Genomic DNA, 19630 nt, shown 5'->3' on the forward strand with positions numbered 1-19630 from the left:
ATATAGGGCAGAAAAATAGGGATTATTGACTGGTATATGTAAGGATATGCTAAGCGTAAGGCGAAAGTACATCATCAACTTATTCTTAGTGTTAACCTAATCAACGAATTGGTGCTGTGCCCATAGGCCTAACCATGACTTTACTCACCCATTTCCCATTCCCTATGGCCGGGCCAGGGGGGTGGGCAGGTGTGTGGGGGGTCTGGGGGATAGTCATATGCCTAGGCGTAGTGCCAGTCTTGGCAGTCTCGTTCTCATGTCACGTAGACATAGGCCAACAACACAGGCCATAACTTGGAAATGTTGGGACAGTCATATTCAGCTCCATGGTCTATGTAGGGGCCATGCCTAGACCTAGGCACGTCATTTGTGTAGGCTGTCATGTACATTTTGTGAATCTGCATAGACTATGAATATTCGTTAAATATGCAGCACCAATAATGAATTCATTATTGGGCGCACAGATGACAAAACCATTAGACATGCACATATTATGAACCTAACCTAACAGTTTTACGAATCTTCATGTGTGTAGGTTGTCGGACTACATTAGTTTGGAGGCGTAGAGATAAAGGTATCACTTGGGTTCTTTCTATTGGTAAGTCTTGACAGTAGCGTAGTTAAGACTACTCTGGCTCTCGCCACTTTAGGGAGCAACGAAGTGAATGCGTGTCGGTTTCCAACACGGTTACAATTCTATATTTGTATTCTTTATAACCAAATTTATGTACAGTATAGGACTGAGTGTGAGCACTCAATATAGTATATAAATACACATATACGGGAAGAAACATTATTCTATCGACGTAATGAATAATTTGTCGTAAAAGTTATGGTTTGGCAATATTCCTGGTCGTCTTCGCAAGGCATCGCTTGTTCAGGTGGCCGCTGAGTTCACCCTTTCTGACCGAGAGTCAGGTCATACAATAGGTATCCGTTGAAGCTTACCCCCATATACCACATTTCACCATGGGCACACAACTGCACATACACCAGCATAGACTGAACAAATCATAAATTCAAGGGTAAGCATAAAGACATATAAGTATTGTTTTGCAACAGATACCCGGCATAACTACCATCGCTGACCTCAGAGAATCTTAATAAATAAAGAACATATATATGAAATTGATATATAACGTCGCTGTACATGGGTTCCAGTAACTGCACAATAGGATAATATTAATGTCTAAAAATACTTAATCTTAAGAACATGTAAAAGTATATACCATTTTCATTCACTTAGACGAGATACAAACTTATGAAGGAGTCGCTCGACTGCGGAGGTTGTAACGAGGAAGAGGAGTAGGAGGAAGAGGTTGAGATAATTTATGCGGTCCACTATAGTAGGGGTAGTACTAACTGATGGTGAAACGTTCTATATGTTAAGGCCATGGGGAACACTTCTGATATGATCTTTGTGCAATACAGTCTCTGTAAGATCATGCAACCCGAGTCCTTTGACTTTATTATTTGATTCCTGTCCAATAACACGAAAAGGTCTAGTGAATTTAGGGGAGAACTTTTAGGTGGGGGTGTGGTTGAGAGTGTGAACAATATCTCCAATTTCAAATGAATAATCTCTTGTTGATTTGTTATGTAGACGCGCCATATCGTCCTTAACTAGATTAAGAGTATTGTGGATTCTTTTGAAAAGACCATTAATTTTGTTACTTTGACCTTAACATAATCACTGAAGTTGTAGATAGGAGGTAATTCTGAATCAAGAAAATCATATGGGAGTCTTTTGTCCTAGCCAGAGGACAAAATAAGGTGATTCATATATCGATCTGTTTATGGCACTGTTAATGCAAGCTTGAATCATGGAGGCATGTTCATTCCAAGAAGGATGAGGATCAGAAGCAAGGTGTCGAAGAACATTGAGAATCTTTCGGTTCTGGCGTTCAACCAAGCCACTTGAAGTAGGGTGGTAAGCAGTAGTATTACATTTTGAGATCTGAAAGTATTTACAAATATATAAAAGCATCTCATTGTTGAATTCAGCCCCGTTGTCAGAAATCAAAGTTTTGGGTATAGTAAAGGGGCATATGAGTTTGTCAACAAGGGGCTTTGCCACGTGATGTGCTGGCTTGTCTGATAGGGGGAAATACAAAATCGACAGAAATGGTCAGCACAGACAAAGAGGTATTGGTTTCCGCTAGGGGTAAGTGGTAACATAACGAGGTCAGTAGCTACTAGCAACTATGTGAGAGTGTATATCCTTCCTCATGGTTAACCAGAAGTATTATAATCTGGCTTGTGTAACTCATTTCTCCTTGCCAGGATTGCGGCAAGGGGTGGGTGGGTTGTGTAGGTGTTTCAGAACTCCAAGAATGAGGTCCGTAGGGGCTGCAAGCTGAAACACTGACAGGTTAGGTTCATGTTTGGTTGTTACTATTATTTTTTATTATTATTTTTTTTTTTTACATAGAGTATGTCATCAACTAACGTGTACACTAATCGTTGAGATTCGGTGGGAAGTTATCCGTATCAGATGTGTCTGCAGATTTAAGGAATTATATAACATGTTTCCATATAGGGTCTAATCTTTGTGCCGTAGCTATGCGCGCTTAAGTAAGAGTGACTGAAATAGGATTTCTATTTATGGTTGCGACATGGCAACTGAGAGCGTCTGCTACTAAGTTCGCTTTACCCTGAACAAAAAGAAAGGTGGACGTGAACTCCTGTACTATGAACAACCAGCAATCAAGTTTTCCTGGTAGATTCTTTACTTTGAAGAGGTGTAAAAATGGCTGATGGTCTGTGTAAATGTATATGCCGTAACCAAGGATGATTTCTTTAAAGTGTTTGAGGGCGTATACTACAGCTAATGCTTTTATGTCTGTGACTGAGTCATTTTGTTCGTGTTTGTTGAGTGTGCAGCTAGCATAGGCAGTTGGCCTGAGTTTTGTGTCGTGTTGTTGCATAAGGACTGCTCCGAGTCCGGTGTAAGACGCATCTGTAAATGTTGTGAAAGGAAGCTTGTCCATTGGAAAAGCAAGGACAGATGCCGCGGTTAAGGCTCGCTTTAAGTCATTAAATGTTTTCTCTTGGTCATGTGTCCAATTGAAGGGATTGTCCCTCTTAAATAGCGAAGTTAATGGTGCTGCTACACTAGCGTAACCTTGAATGTATCACTTGTAAAGCCATGATAGACCTAGAGATGAACATATGTGGTCAACAGAATTAGGGCGTGGAAAATGAAAGACTGACTTGTCGTTGTCCTACGAGGCTAAAATTCCTTGTGAATTAAAGACATGATCATAAGAAGCGCATTTCCTTCTTAAGGAGGAAGCACTTCTTAAGCTTCGATTTAAAACCTGTTTTTGTTGGTCGTGAGAAGACAGTGTTGAGAGTGTGTAAGTGTTCACTAACCAATTTCGAAGCGATGATCACTTTATCGAGAAACATAAACACAGAATGGCCTATGACACCTGCAAGGACTGTGTGCATAAGACGTGTGAATACCGAGTGAGCTGAAACGAGACCAATGGCTAGTTGTTTGAAGTGATAGTGGTCTGTCGGGGGTGGTAAACGCTGTCAGGGGTCTAGACTCTGGAGCAATGGGAATCTGGAAATATCCCAATATAAGGTCCAATGTCGTGAAGACTACGTTGTTTTCACCGACGAAGTGTAAGAGGTCTTGCAATACAGGGATCGGGTGTCTATCTGGGAGAGTTAGCTTATTTAATTGCCTGAAGTCTGCTACTGGGCGGAAGGAATCATCGCGTTTAGGGACAACGAAGATAGGACAATTTCATTCACCGGTTGATGGTTCATTGATGTCCTGAGCAATCATGTCTCGGATGTTATTTACAATCATGCGTTTACTGTGTGGCTTTCTGTATATGGGAATGTAACATGGTTTGGAATTCTCACGAAGAGGTATGTGATGCTGAATGAGATTAGTAACTCCCTGGGGTGCACCTGTAGTGGCAGTAGTTTGCCTGAACTTGTTACAAAGTGCAAGCAAGTCTGCTTGTGAACCAGGGAAGTCTATGGGGTTGAAATGTGATACATCGTTGGGTTCCTGTGCCATGGGCACGTTGTAGGTTGGGGTAAAAAATTGAGAAGTAGGGAATTGGTCATCCATGACTTTGATGCGTGAGGGATATACTTCAAAATCGCAAATGTTTGTACCAAGTGTGAGATGGAGGGGTGCGTTAGTGTCATTGGCAATCAAAATGCAAAAGTGACCTCTCTTTGACGTTGAGTTGATGGCTGAAAGAAAGGAGATGCCATTGACACGGCAAGTTTCTGGTATACAGAGTACATCGGTGTCTGATACTCGAATTACTCGTAGGCGTATCTTTGTATACTTACGAGGGAACAGTGTTTTTGGGCTGATGGGCACTGTGTGTGTTTGAATGTAGGTAACACTTCTGAGACTGGGGTGGATTTGATGTTGAATTCCTATATGAGGGACAAGAAATTGTCCTTAGTCGATGAAATACCAACGGTATTCAATGATTTTTTAGTACTGAATTTAGCTGATTTTGACATGTGGGAAGAGATAGTATGTCTGTTACTTATGGAATGCATGTTCACAGCTGTCAGTAAAGTGGAAGAGGTAGAGTCCTGGGGAGGGTTTGTGTAACCATTTCTAACCATCACCTTCCACGCACATGATCCACATGCATGCGACATGGCACTCGTGTTGAGCAAACTCCCCTCTCGCTGACTTCGCTTTCTCAGAACAAGCATCTTGCAAAACACCAAGACAACAGGATATCGCTACACGAAGATGCCTAATATCACCAGAGAAACCCATTGAACCTCCTTTATCATAACTACCCAAATTACCTTACCCGTAAGCTAACACACACACACACACACACTTTCAACGAACGGACGGCTTGAAGAACGTTCTGAAGAAAAGTGCAGATTGTGGATCCCAACGCAAAGAGAAGTGCCTTTTTGTATTTACAGGGTGGGGGGAAATTGCTCGTGGGGTAGTGGGAAAGTAAGGAAAGAGGAGAAGGGGAGGGATTGCTGGGAAAATGGAAGGTAATGAGGAAGTAGAGGACTTGGCCCTAACAGACCGCCGAAAAGTAAACAAGCGACCGCAAGACGAGCTGGAGGACGACGGAATGTCTAATAAGAATGTAAAGATTAGAAGTATAGATAGGAACAATACAGTAGAAAGTGATGAGAATATTTTCAAGGGATTTAAAGAGAGTGGGGGGGACACAAACCCCCCCCGACTGACAAGACTAGAGAAGAAGGTTGATAAGGTGATCGAGGACTTGGAGAGTAGGTTAGGTCATATGAACACCATTTTACAAAGGGTTGAAAGATTGGAAGAACTGGAAAAGGCGAATAAAAACTTAACTGATGAAATAGAAGACCTAAAAAGACAGTTAAGAGAGGTAAAGGTGGAGAATGAGGAATTGAAGAAGAAAAGTAAAGAAAACAGAGAAACGATAGCTAAAGAAAGTAAAAATTGGAAGAAAACCCAAGAAGGAAATAAGGTTTCATTCACTGACATAGTCAAACAGCAATTGAAAGAACATACTGAAGACTCAGTTATTAAAGTGATGAGACAAAAGGAGAATATAGTAAGGGATTTAGCAGACAAGAAGAAATGTATAATTATATTAGGAATGGAAGAGAAACACAACACAGATAGAACCACAAGAATCAAAGAGGAAAATGAAAAAGTAAGCCAATTACTAGAATCAGTTCAGGAAGATGAACCAGAAATTATGAAACAAATCGAAGAGAAATTTAGACTCGGAAAGTATAGCACAGACAAGACCAGACCAATTAAGATTAAATTCAAGTCACAAACAACGGCAGAGAATATCTTATCCAAAACAGGGAAACTAGCAACAAGTGAACAATACAAAAAGATATGGATAAAAAGAGAAATGAATAAAGAGGAAAGAGAGGCAGAAAAGCAGAAAAGACTGGAAGCTAAGGCAAAAAACGAGAACAGAACGGAGTCAGAGAAAGAGAGATTCTATTGGAGAGTAGTGAACATGAAACTAAGGAAGTTCGACATACAAAAGAAAAACATAAGGGAAACAGAGAACACAATGGAAGTGGCAGAAAACTAAAAGTGTCTTACACAAATATAGATGGATTAATAACAGGATTGAATGAGCTGAATGATTATTTGAAAGAAAAAGAACCGGACATAATGGGAATTGTAGAAACAAAATTAAAAGGCCCACTACCACCCAACAGTGTAGGACATGATGCATACAATTATTGGATTAGAAACAGAGAGAAAAAGCAAGGGGGTGGAGTTATGTTCCTGACTAAGAAGGATATAAACGTGAAAGGTGTCATATATGGAAAGAATACAGTAGAGATGATTATGATAGAAGTGGAAGACAGAGATAAGAAGAGCAGAAAATTTGTGATCAATTATGTGCCTCCGAAAACAGCCTCATGGGAGGAGAGTGAATATAAAAGTATGTTAGAGGACACAAAGATAGCATTAACTAAAATAATGGAAGACGGAGGAAGAATAGTTATGATGGGCGACTTTAATTGCAAAGAAATCTGCTGGGAAGAAATGACAGTAAAGAGTGGTGATGACTCATGGGGAAATGCTCTACTTGAGATGATTACTGACCACACAATGACACAATGGATACAAGAGAACACTAGGTATAGAAATGAAGAAGAACCATCGAGGCTAGACTTAATAATTACATCTGAACCTAGAATAGTGGACAAGATTGAATATAAAACACCAATAGGTAAAAGTGACCACATATTGATTGAACTGGAACTTAATGAAGAAAAATATATGAAAAGAAATGAACAATATAGAAAAGGAAGAATGATGTATGAAAAAACAAACTTTGATAAAATAAGAGAATTCTTCCAACAAGAAAACTGGGAAGAAATATACAAAGAAGAAACATCAGTGGAAGAGAAATGGAATATTTTGACAAAAATTTACAAAAAAGGAGTGGAAAAGTATGTCCCAAGACAAAAACAAGAAAAAGAATATGTAAAATGCTGGTACAACAAAAGTTGTAGGGAGTTAAAAGACAAAAGAGACAAAGCCTGGACCAGATGGAAAAAAATACAGAAGACCTGAAAAATGGAAAATATATACTGGTTATAGAAATGAATATGTACAAAAGTGCAGAGAGGAAAAAAGAAAATATGAAAAAGATGTTATAGAAAAGTGTAAAGATCAACCAAAACTATTCTACAGATTTGTAAACAATAAACTGAAAAACAAACAAGACTTGGAGAAATTAAGACAAGGAGGAGTTGAATACACTGAGGAAATGGAAATGGCAGAAATTATGAACAAACATTTTAAATCAGTGTTTACAAGGGAAAATATACAACCTGAAGAGATTGAGTGGAAAGAAAAAGTCCCCCCTATGGAAGAAATAGAAGTAACAAAGAATGAAATATTGACACACTTGGGTAATTTTGATGTCAGAAAATCGCATGGGCCAGATGAAATAGCAAACTGGATTCTGAAAGAATGCAGGAATGAACTGGCAGACAAAATACATAGCATAATAAGCAGTTCCTTAAAAGAAGGAAAAGTTCCAGAAGATTGGAAAAAAGCAAATATAGTACCTATATATAAAGGAGGAAATAAAGAAGAACCTACCAACTATAGACCAGTCTCTCTAACAAGTACAATAGCAAAAATTTGTGAAAGAATTATCAAAAATAGATGGGTAAAATACTTGGAAAAAAACAACGTACTAAATCCAAGGCAATTTGGATTCAGACAAGGACGATCATGCGTCACCAATTTAATATGTTTCTATTCAAGGCTAATAGATATAATACAAGAAAGAGATGGATGGGCTGATTGTGCATTTCTAGACCTAAAAAAAGCTTTTGACAAAGTACCACATAAGAAGTTGCTTAAGAAATTAGAATATGAAGGAGGAATACAAGGTAAATTGCTAAATTGGATGGAAGACTTTTTGCAAGAAAGAAAAATGAGAGTAGTGATAAGAGATCAGCACTCAAAATGGAATGAAGTAATAAGCGGTGTCCCGCAGGGAACAGTTCTGGCCCCAATAATGTTTGCTATATATATTAATGATATGGATGAAGGAATTGAAAGCTATATGAGCTTCTTTGCAGATGATGCAAAATTACTGAAAAGAGTGAAAACTGAAGAAGATTGTGAATCACTACAGAGAGATCTAAATAAAGTACAAGAATGGAGTAGGAAGTGGGAGATGGAGTTCAATACAAAAAAGTGTAGTATAATGGAATTTGGAAAAAGCAAAAACAGAATAACAGGATCATATAATTTGGGAAAAGAAGGAATAAAAAAAGTAGAAAATGAGAAGGACCTGGGAGTCATTGTTATGAATAATATGTCACCTGAAAAACATATAAATAAGATTTTTGGAGAAACTTATAATTTAATAAGAACAATCAAAGTGGCATTTACATACCTGGATGAAGAAATGGTGAGGAAAATCCTAATCACCCTGATAAGACCAAGATTGGAATATGCAGCAACGATATGGTCACCAAGTACAAAAAAATGTATAAAAAAACTTGAAAGAATACAAAGAGCAATCACAAAACTGGCACCAACACTCTCAAAACTATCATATGAAGAGAGACTACAAAAACTTAAACTACAGACACTAGAGCAAAGAAGAGAGAGAGGAGATTTGATAGCTATTTACAGAATCATGAAAGGCATAGAAATTACTGATAGAGAGAATCTGATAAAATGGGATGACAGAAATACAAGAGGACACGGAAAGAAAATAAAAAAAGACAGCTATAGAAGATATTTGAAAAAGAACAGCTTTCCTCACAGAGTAATAGACAGTTGGAACAAGTTAGATGAGAAAGTGGTGTGTGCAAAAACAATACATGAATTTAAAAATAGTTTAGATAAAATGAGATATGAAGACGGGACCCCACGAGCATAGCTCCCCTTCCCGTAAAATACAACTAGGTAAATACATATATATATATATATATACCATGCCTAACTACACCCACCAACCATACGACTAACCCCCATCATAGAACTAAACACCAATCCCTAAAAATATATTCACTTACAACCCACTAGCCCCCTATATTAGCGACAACTAATGTCACCAAGACAGCAGAGCTGGCCAGGTCAAGTGCCTGCCAGTGCGATCTACTCAGGTCACACACCTGGCAGAGGGCAGACATCTACCCAGGGCAGTGTCGAGGTGAAAGCCCGGCACTTAGTATGTTTTGCCCAAAGGGCTTTATTATAATCTCTTGTTGATTATCTGCATGGTTGTTAATGAATAGAAGAAAACTCCGGTTTGGAGTTTATCTCGCCCGCATTAAGCCCCCCTTATGTAGCTATCCAAAACAGCTACATTTGGAGTTGTTGAACACTGTTAACTGTTGTATGGAGGTGGTGGTGCAATCATTACTAGCTGCTGGTGCATCCTCGTGTGATGAAGCGAAGTGAAATTGAAGGGAGTACAGGAGTCATGGTCTGCCTGTGCCTGCTCGGTCACGTGAACCTGATTCAAAGTATGAGGAGTTGCTGATGGCAATGCAGGAAAGAAATGGTTCGCATAAATGATACCATGTTGAGCAAGGTAAATAACTATGTTATGTTGCTTTATCAGTTTTAAGCCTATGAGGATATTAGCAGGGAAGTGAATGTCAGCTACATAATGGGGGGGGGCACTGATTTTTAAGCTAATGTCTAGGGAGAATTTACTAACGATCGAGAATGGTATACCATCTACATTTGAAAGAATGATGATATATGGGGGTGGGGGGTTATAGGATGGTGACTCTTGCGTTCCATGTGAAATTGATTAAAGCTATAGGTGGACATTATGTTAACGGGAGATCCAGTGTCGAGAAGTATGGTCATTTTGATGTTACTAGAAGTTACATTGAATGTCAAGGAAGGGGAGGACATGTCTGTGGTATCCAGGATATGTACAGGTAGGGTTCATGAGGAACTTCTGGCTATGGAGTGAATCGAGTTTGAAGTGCGGATCAAGAACTGAGCTTCACGACCACCTTTATTGGCGTCAACGACAAAGACTTCAGCATCACCACTACTCACTACATTTTACCTCACCGGAGCTCGGTCGTCGTCGATCACCAACACTGGGCTGCATAAAAAATGCAACATAAATGACAGTATCATTTTCTAGTTTATGTTTTACAGCATAATTATGTCTTAGTGTAGTGTTTTGTTAATCCGCGCCAGATTTGTGGCGCCTTACGTTAATTAGTCGAGTGTTGTAGGTGTTGGGTTTAATCTATTAATTGTGAGTATTAATTTAATTAATAATGTTTAATACTATATATATGTTTAATACTAGTTTGATACTAGTATGTTTATATACCTATTTTGTTGCAGATTCATTGACGGATTGCTGCAGATTCATTAATTGAAGGATGCTACGGACTTGCAAGAACCACCCCGACTCCTTTTGCTACATATGCGGCAAGTACACTCCATCAAAACAGAAGAGCACCATCACTTCTTCAGTAAAACATCTCTATCGTGCCTACTTTGGCATCAGAATTGGAGATCAGGATAAACCATGGGCTCCTCACATTGCCTGTGTGAACTGTTTTTCTGGTTTATGCCATTGGAGTAAAGGAAACCGTAAGTCAATGCCATTTGGTATACCAATGGTGTGGCGGAAGCCTACAAATCACCTTGAAGACTGCTATTTTCGTATGGTGAAACCGCTGGGAAGAAATGCTAAAAGCTCGAAACACATTAAATACCCAAACATTCCATCAGCTATGCAACCTGTACCACACAGTGATGATGTTCCTGTGCCAATACCTCCTGAGAATGTACACCGTGCTAGTTCAAGTGACTCTTCATGTAGTGATGGTGAAAATCCGGATGTGTATCAAGAGATCAAGTTGACTGGGACCTCTGGGAAAAGCCCTCAGTTGTTCGAACAGAGTGAGCTAGATGACCTTGTAAGAGATCTTGGGCTGTCAAAAGAATCTGCACAATTGTTAGGTTCAAGGTTAGCAGAGAAAAATCTTTTGGCAAGTAATACACACTTTGCATGGTATAGGCATCGAGAGCGGGAATTCGTGCAGTACTTTACTAAGTCAGATGACATGGTGTATTGCCACGATGTTTCAGGTCTTGCAGAACACATGGGCAAAGAATACCATCCTGAAGAATGGAGGCTCTTTATCGACTCCTCCACCAGGAGTCTGAAAGCTGTGCTACTTTTTAATGGTAAACAAGTAGCATCATTGCCCATTGCTCATTCTGTTACCTTAAAAGAAACCTATGCTACCATGTCACTTCTTCTTAACAACATACAATATCAGGATCATAACTGGCTTCTCTGTGGTGACCTAAAGGTCCTGACTATTTTGTTAGGGATGCAGGGAGGCCACACAAAACATCCATGCTTTTTATGCTTGTGGGACAGCCGTGCAGATTCCGTACACTACCGACAACGGGAATGGCCACAACGGACGGAATTTGTACCTGGCCGCCATAACGTCAAAACACTACCACTTGTACCAGCAGAGAAAGTGCTTCTACCTCCCCTTCACATAAAGCTGGGATTGATTAAAAATTTTGTGAAATCACTTCCGAAAGATGGAGAAGGGTTTAAATACCTGTCCCATAAATTCCCTCTTGTTAGTGATGCTAAACTGCAAGCTGGCATATGTAGGACCACAGATTCGTGAGCTTATGTCAGATTCCGGATTTAGTGAAGCATTAACACCTCGTGAAAGAAGTGCTTGGGAAAGTTTTAAGTTAGTTGTGGCAGGGTTCTTGGGGAACAGAAAATCTGATGACTACAAGGAACGGGTTGAGAACATGCTCCAAGCATATAAGGCGGCTGGCGCACGGGTGAGCATCAAAATACATTTCCTACATAGCCACCTTGACTACTTTCCTGCTAACGTGGGTGAGTACAGTGAGGAACAGGGGGAGAGGTTCCATCAAGATATATCCGAAATGGAGCGCCGCTATCAAGGCAATTGGAGTGTGACCATGATGGCTGATTACTGCTGGTCTCTTCGAAGAAGCTGGACAACATCTGCTGATAAACCGGCACATTAAAGAATGTCGCAAAAGTGTGCTTTTCAAGGAGAATATCTGCCTTCAGCTTTCAAATAAAACTGTTTTTTGTAATCAGATATCTACATGCCTGCATGTATGTTATGACCATTTATCATGTTTTTGTTTGTTTTCAATATGAAATGTACCGTCAACCTCGAATGTCCTTTACTTACCCTTATATATTCACAGGTCTTTTATAGACCTGGCTTAGACGCATTTCTGCACAATGAATCTTATAAATATAGTGTCAGTTATTACAAAAAAAAAAAAAAAAAAAAAAAAAAAAAAAAAAAAAAAATAAAAAAAAAAAAAAAAAAAAAAAAAAAAAAAAATGAGGACCTCCCTGAAAAAATGGGTATGCTTTATGGGTTTAGCATGCGGAACTGTAATGAAATACGTTAATGACGTCTCTGTTGCAAGAATATTTTTTCTGATGCAACCCAGTGCAATAGACCGCTATAAGTAAATATTGTATTTTTGGGTCGCACTTTTATTTTCTGTTTTCCAGCTCAATTTCTTTTCTTACCTCCGTGGCACTCCTCAATAACGAAGAGGTTAAGAGTACAGACCGGGTAATTGCATTCTCAACATTTATTGGTGATGAAATATTTTATATATATATAAAAAAAAAAACGAAACTGGACTCCTGAATCCAAAACGTAACAAGAAATATCAAACGAAGGAACTTTTGTGTTAGGTTAGGATAGGTTAGGTTAGGTTAACCTAACCTAACCTATCCTGACCTGAGATAAACAAAATCAAGGACAATAGAAAAATAATAATAATAATGGTGGGGCAATAACAGGAAATATCCCAAACGAATCAACTACAAGACAATACATCAGTGCATTCTTTCATAATAAAGATAAAACTGGGTACGACATTATCAATAACAGATCCTCTTTTGTTAGCTTCATTTCTTAGGGAATTTTCGAGCCAGGATCCTCGAAATCGTTGGATTGATGATTTCTTTGGCAAAAATATTGCCCCTGCTACAATTAGAATTGTGACAACAAACATGGCAAAGGGACGTAGGTGTGCATTATAAGCTTGAGATTAAATAGGCTAAACATCCTCGCAATATGCTTTAATGTTAGCGAACTGATTATTTTGTTTGCTTAAGCTTATTTATCTAATGTCTTTCTGCAATTGATCTTGTTATTGACTGAAATGTGTCAGGGAGCTTTGATATTGCAATTATTTATTGATGGTATATTAGTTTACAGCCAATGTATCAACTTTCAAGATAACCCAACAATCCATCAAGTAGTGAAGGTCACAAAAGCGGACTTGCAATGACTCATTTTACATGTGCACACATCTTACATCATATACGAACACTGCAACAGCTGAAAAGCTGTAACACCGGTGGAAAGCTCTGGTCATTTTAGGCAGTGACTTTACTTGTGCATCCTAACCTACAAATTTAGTTCAGTGAGATTAAAATATTAAACATTTTGTATTTTGGTATCCTAGATGGAGCTACATGAAGCGACTCTAGATTACAATGCATTTTAAATGTGCCTGACAATTTTTTTTTCAATGTGCAGGGAAAGTGGTAAAGAATCTTCATAGACACCAGAATCTAAAACTGGAAATCCCAAACACCATACTTGAGTAAAATGTTGATAATCTAACCTAGAAACGGACGTGTTCATTCTTTATCAAACTAGATTATGTTGGAACTGAAAGCAAATGATGATTATCACATTAACTCCAAGAATGTTACTATGTAGATGATAACATTGGATTTTTGTTTAGAGTTTATAGTTTATGGCCGTTTTAAGTCTCTTGTAAGCTAAAATTGATATATATGTGACGAACGGGCAAAAGGATGAAATTCATAAGATATGTTCAACATATTGAGGAAAGGTAAATGAGGTTTTTAGTTACATTTGGAACAAGAAGAGTGAAAAAACTGTATATCGAGAGACAAGCAAATGATGATGGGGGGGGGAGAAAAAATGTCAGGGGTGCCAAGGTTTAGATGAAGAGCATTTTTAACTTAATCAGATGTGTCCATGTGTACATTGGGTATTATTTTAGTTGTGCACACCTACGCGATATAGCATTAGAAAATTAAATGCTAATTTTGTAAATTATAATACAGGAACGTAATATGCGGTTTTCTTGGTGGAAATAAATAAAGAACTTGCTACACGCAAATCTACAAACAAACGAAGCTGCTAGGATACAGTCCAGACGCCATGTTGTCGTCTGTCCAGTCTAGCACTCAGTTAGACGATGGCTTTCACGTTGTCGACCGGGTGTTCTCCAACTCCAATTGACGTTAATAATGTTGTTACAAAGGCAGTAGGGCGTCCTTGGACTTTTTGAGAGAACACGGAGTTCTGCTGTCGTCTGTTAATTGCCCGAGGTACAATAATAATCAGGCCGTCAGCATTTGTGACGACGGCGACGACCCGGATGATCTTTAGAAATTGAGGCACCGAATTACTAGATATAGGTTAGGTTACGTAGGTTAGTTTGGTTAGGTAGGGTATGTTAGGTTAGAATAGACGAATTTAATATACTTTCATTTCTTCGACTTCGGCATCTATCAAAACAAACATGGCATATCATTCAACCGCCGCGACTTCGTTCGTTAAAAAATCGGTTTTAGCAACTTTTTTCATTGATTTCCGCCAAGAAATTGCATATGTTGATGTATTATCATATACAAAATTAATAATTAATTTTCTATTGCTATATTGCGTAGGTGTGCATGAATGAAGTGAGATTAATTGTTGGATTACTGTTACTGAGATTGAAAGGAGATGCATTTGAGATATATGATGGTGGAATGATTTGTCAGTAATTGAGTGAAGGTCAGTGAGTCTCATTAAAAAGAATTTATGAGTCATTAAGAGACAGAGCTAAATGCTTCAGTTGGCCGATAAATGTTGGTATATGTGAAGGAGCTTAATACGTGAGTCGTACAATAAGAAAATGGTATGTGATAAGGGACTTAATGGTAGGGTTGATAAATAAAACTGTATTGCATTGGCCAATAAAAAGTTAATACATGAAAATGTTCGACAAGACAGGGACGGAACAGTGGAGAGGCAATATTGAGCATTCAGGAGAATGAACGTCAAAAACTAGGATGTGCATGACGTGCTGTAGGTGGAGGCTGAATATCATCATGGAATGAGTTTTAATTCTATATAGGTTACTACTACGGTTTCCATTCATGAAATACAAATAGGATAGTGAGAGTACCCGTGCAAGCTGGAAGGATTCACTGGTCACAGTCAGTTGGCCTCATTCTGAGAAGGGACAGAGATCTCTTCATTGTAAAGAAGCCATCACAGTGTGGCCTTTGCTAAGGGAGAAAATCCTCTCTTCTACAGGAAACCTGTCTTAAGAAAAAATGTATCCATCAATTTGATGGTGGTCACTACACCAGTGAAGAAGACTAATTGTCATGGACAAGGTGCTGCCTTTCTTTTTTCAAATATATTTCTTATAGAAGAGAGGATCTTCTACACCAGATCTCTCCATATTCATCACAAGACTTCTCAGACCCAAAATTTAGTCCAACTTCTGAAAACAAAGTTTGACTGTCTTAAAAGCATTGGAACGGGTAGCCTACATCAAATCTATGTGTAGAGAGTTCTTATCATTTATACATCTATTGGTAAAGTATTGCCTATGACATTATTTAGTTGGCCAATTCTTTCTAGTAATGGTCCCTAACTTATGTGAAGATTTCACAAATAAAATTGTAAATTAATCACACATCTTTCATAAAATATTTTAAACCATTTCACAACTAATGTGCAAAACAAGGTACAGTAAGTCCTCTCTATACAGTACATATGCGTTCCTGAAAACCTTACTGCAAATTGAAATTACCGTATACCAAATGTGGGAAGAGACCAATTGTTGTGGTGGCCGCACAGCATGGTGGTGCTACGGTACAGTGTAAACAAAACATGAGTAGATGCCTTATCTGTGAATTTTTCTTACTGTAAATAGAATCGAGGGTAGTAATTACCAAATACCGTAACTATGAATTTACCGGATAAAAAATTACCGTATAAAGAGGGCTCACTGTACAACTAATTGAGTTTGTCCTCTACTCTGAATAAAGTAGTAATGTATACATATAAGCTTATTGTATCTTGCTGTACAACTAAAGATGTATATAAGTTTTAGTACACAATGAGAAATGTAGTTGACGACAGCACTTATTCATCTGATATTGATAATAAGCATTTGGCACAAATTCCAAACCATAGCAAAATAAAATTTATGTGTACCACATCAATATATCTAAGTCCATAGCCCCACTTCCTTTGTAGACACCTACATCTTAATTTCTTTGAAAATATTGACATTGCATATAATACTAAAACTTAAGCATCTTCCTTATTTCAACAAAACTATATTTTATCCTAACTCCCAATCCAACAAATTTCAAAGATCTTGTGTTCGTAGTCCAGCCATTTGACGTCATGGTTGTCGATGGCGGCTCTCAGCTTCCTTGTGGACAGGCGGAGAGGGATAGCATCTGGATGGAGTTTCATAGCCTTACTGGCATCTCTCCATGACCCAGGGGAGGCATCCCTTGTAAAGTTGCCCATCTCAGTGCCACTCCAGCAATTGTATTCTGAAACTTGCTCATTCTTGCAGACGTCCAGGAAGGAGATCTGGAGATTCTTTTGGATGTTTTTGATGAGCTTGGAAACTTCGCCCTTCTTTCTCTCCTTATTCCATGGGAACGTATAACGCCTGACTCTGGAAGGCGTGTCTTTTATGGAACTGTGCATTGGTTTTCCACAGGTGTTGAATACTTTTTTGTGAATAAGTATAGAATTCTCCTGGAAATCCATTATAAGGTCACTTAACTTTATGGACAGGCTATTAATCATGTCATCAATATTGTATTCATTCTCTATTTTTTCCTGTAGTCTCTGCATAGCATAATAGTAGTCAGCCCATGCATTACTGAAGTCCATGTGCTTGGCAAAGCAGATAGCTAGGACCTCCAAGCAGTAGTCAGCACATATAGGTGAACCCTGGTTGCCACTACATTGTATACAACCACGCATACGAACCAATTCCTTTACACATGCTTTGTTTGGCTCATACCACATGAGACTCCTGATGGCATCCCTACCCACTATAAGTCCTTGTGTGTAGGCTCGCACACCAGTTACACTTCGACTAATAGCTCCCATCAAACCCTTGGTGTCCTTTGGCGAAACCATTTCCATCCAGTCTATTTGAGTCTCCATACATTTTTTGAATTTGTCGTCAAATTGGTAGTGTGAATTCATCATTTCAAACAAATTAATGAACTGTTTCTTGAAGTAATCCGTAAGAATGTGTTCATCATACCCATTTTTGTAGAAAGAAGTGATGTGATCATATATGGAAAATATTTTACTGCTGTTACTGAAAAGTATTCCATATATTCTGGCAAAGATGTCAATAGATTCATTACGATTTAGCTCCACTACATCAATAAAATTTTTGACCAGTTTATGATGATTTTTCTCAAAGAATTTTGATAGTTCTTTCACATTAGACTGGAGGCTGTCGATAAAATAGTCCTCCATTGTACTGACCAGCTCCTCTTCCATTTCTGGTGTGCAGCAGCTAAGGTTACCAGAATTGCAGATTCTAAGTTCAGTAGTATTGACAGCGTACAGAGGAACTTCAGCTTCGAAGCCAACCAAGGAGGAACAGTTTTGCTCTGGAGTGCCAGATGCCAGATCTGGATCCTCTGTAGCCTCTGGGTCCAATTTTGATGTTTCTGTGGTTCCATGGGTCAGGTCTGAAGTCCCAGAAGCACCATAAAGTAAGTCTGAATTCCCATGGGCATCATAAATCAGCTCTGGGCTTCCAGGGGCCCCGTAGACTACATCTGATATTCCATGGTCCCGATAGATTGACTCTGGATTTCTGGGGGTTGCATTGACTGTCTCTGGATCTTTAAGGTCTCCATGCATTGGATCTGAGGTTCCATGAACCCCTGAGTTCAAATCTGAAATTCCAGAGCCCCCATAAACTGACCCCGACATTTTATGGGAAGTGTCAACTGATACTGAGCTTCTGTGGGCCCCATGGAATGGTTCAGAGGTTCCATGAGCCTCATACAGCAGGTCAGAGTGACCGAGAGACCCATATCCTAGATCTGAATGACCAGAAGCACCATAAACTGTCCCTGAGTTTCCATAAGCCCCAGTGTTTGGCTCTGATGTTCCTTGAGCCCCATATACCAGATCTGAATGCCCAAGAGATCTATATCCTAGGTCTGAGTGCCCAGGAGACCCATAAACTGGCTTCAAGTTTCCAGGATCCCGATTAATTGGTACTGAACTTCTAGAGGCCCCATAAGTTGGCGCTGATGTTCCTTGAACTCCATAGGTCAAATCTGAGTGTCTAAGAGGCCCATAGATTGTTTCTGGGTATCCAGATGCCCCATAGACTGACCCTGAGTTATAGATTGAATCTGAATTTCTAGGGGATCCATAGCCTGGATATGAGGTGTCGTGTGTCCCATAGCCTAAATGTGAGGTTTCATGGGCCCCATAGCTTGGCTTTGAAGTTTCAGAAGTCCCATAGAGTGTATCTGAGTGTATAGGGGCTCCATAATTTAAATCTGAGATTCCATGGTTCCCATAATGCAGGTCTGAGTTTACAGAGGCCCCAGAAATTAGGAGGGCATTTAAGGTTATCATTAGAATAAGTTTGTGAGCAGTACCGGGTCCTTTTCTTCGAGTTGTGGAATCCATGACTTGGGACTTTTGGTGTCTGGAAGCAAAAGAGAAGTATTAGCATCTGGCAAAATCATACAATTTCTGAAATGCAAGCAACATGTGATGATATGATATGGTTTAACGTCACACACTCCCCCCTATCGGGAGGCTAGGATGGTGCTCCCCTCACAGAGGGCTTTGTAGCATGGAATTTAATGAATCATGCCCTTGGTTCAACTTCGCTGGTGGCAGGATTCGAACCGCCCTCACCTTGACCTTCGCCGCAAGTAACGACGCCCTAGCCCACTCAGCCAATGAGCTTCCTTAGCAACATGTGAATACCAATATTCTTTTATGAATGAGGAGGGCTTAATTACCAAGAAATGAAGAGTAGCAAAAATATATATTTTTCTTTGTAGACACAAGGAATTAGTAAAGAGAGAAAATTTTAAGTTTATTTTCTATTACTGTGTAACAGCATAATACCATATGATAGAATAATAAAGAAATAATTACTTGTCTTTCACACCGAACAATAAGAAGAATATCAATTTAACAAACAAAATACTCCTTTGGTTGAGATGTTACCTGGTCTTCTGATATGTCATAACTCTTAACATTTTCTGTTTTCTTAAAGTCACAGCGAGGACTGGGATTTTTTAACATCAATCGATATCAATAGATGTAGAGAAGTGTCTAATATATAGATATTGTACCAGCACCACTATATTATTGTTACTATAATTTTCACTGGAGCATAGTGAGCTCCATGCTTCGCTTATTCCAGTTATGCCAGGGGTTGGGCTTTCGACTTGAGCAACTTGTGGCTGTCAACGCTTTTGGACTCTGTAAACCCATTTGTTTTTTCACAAAAAATAGATGAATAAATAATAAA

The 19630-nt window shown here is 38.9% G+C and overlaps 1 protein-coding gene across 8 annotated transcripts in view; it reads right to left on the reverse strand.

Annotated features, from left to right (window-relative positions):
• Positions 1–13504: 13504 nt before the first annotated feature.
• Positions 13505–19630, reverse strand: part of LOC143036701 (glypican-6-like) — a 36833-nt gene continuing 30707 nt past the window's right edge. For all 8 annotated transcript variants that reach the window (XM_076204319.1, XM_076204317.1, XM_076204320.1 and 5 more), the window contains exon 3: positions 13505–18790. In XM_076204319.1, the coding sequence (XP_076060434.1) occupies positions 16426–18771 (2346 nt within the window). In that variant the 5' untranslated portion in view covers positions 18772–18790 and the 3' untranslated portion in view covers positions 13505–16425. The remainder of the gene's footprint in view (positions 18791–19630) is intronic.

The sequence above is a fragment of the Oratosquilla oratoria genome, chromosome 21 (assembly GCF_046742065.1).
Source record: "Oratosquilla oratoria isolate Oo_2021 chromosome 21, ASM4674206v1, whole genome shotgun sequence".
Taxonomy (NCBI): domain Eukaryota; kingdom Metazoa; phylum Arthropoda; class Malacostraca; order Stomatopoda; family Squillidae; genus Oratosquilla; species Oratosquilla oratoria.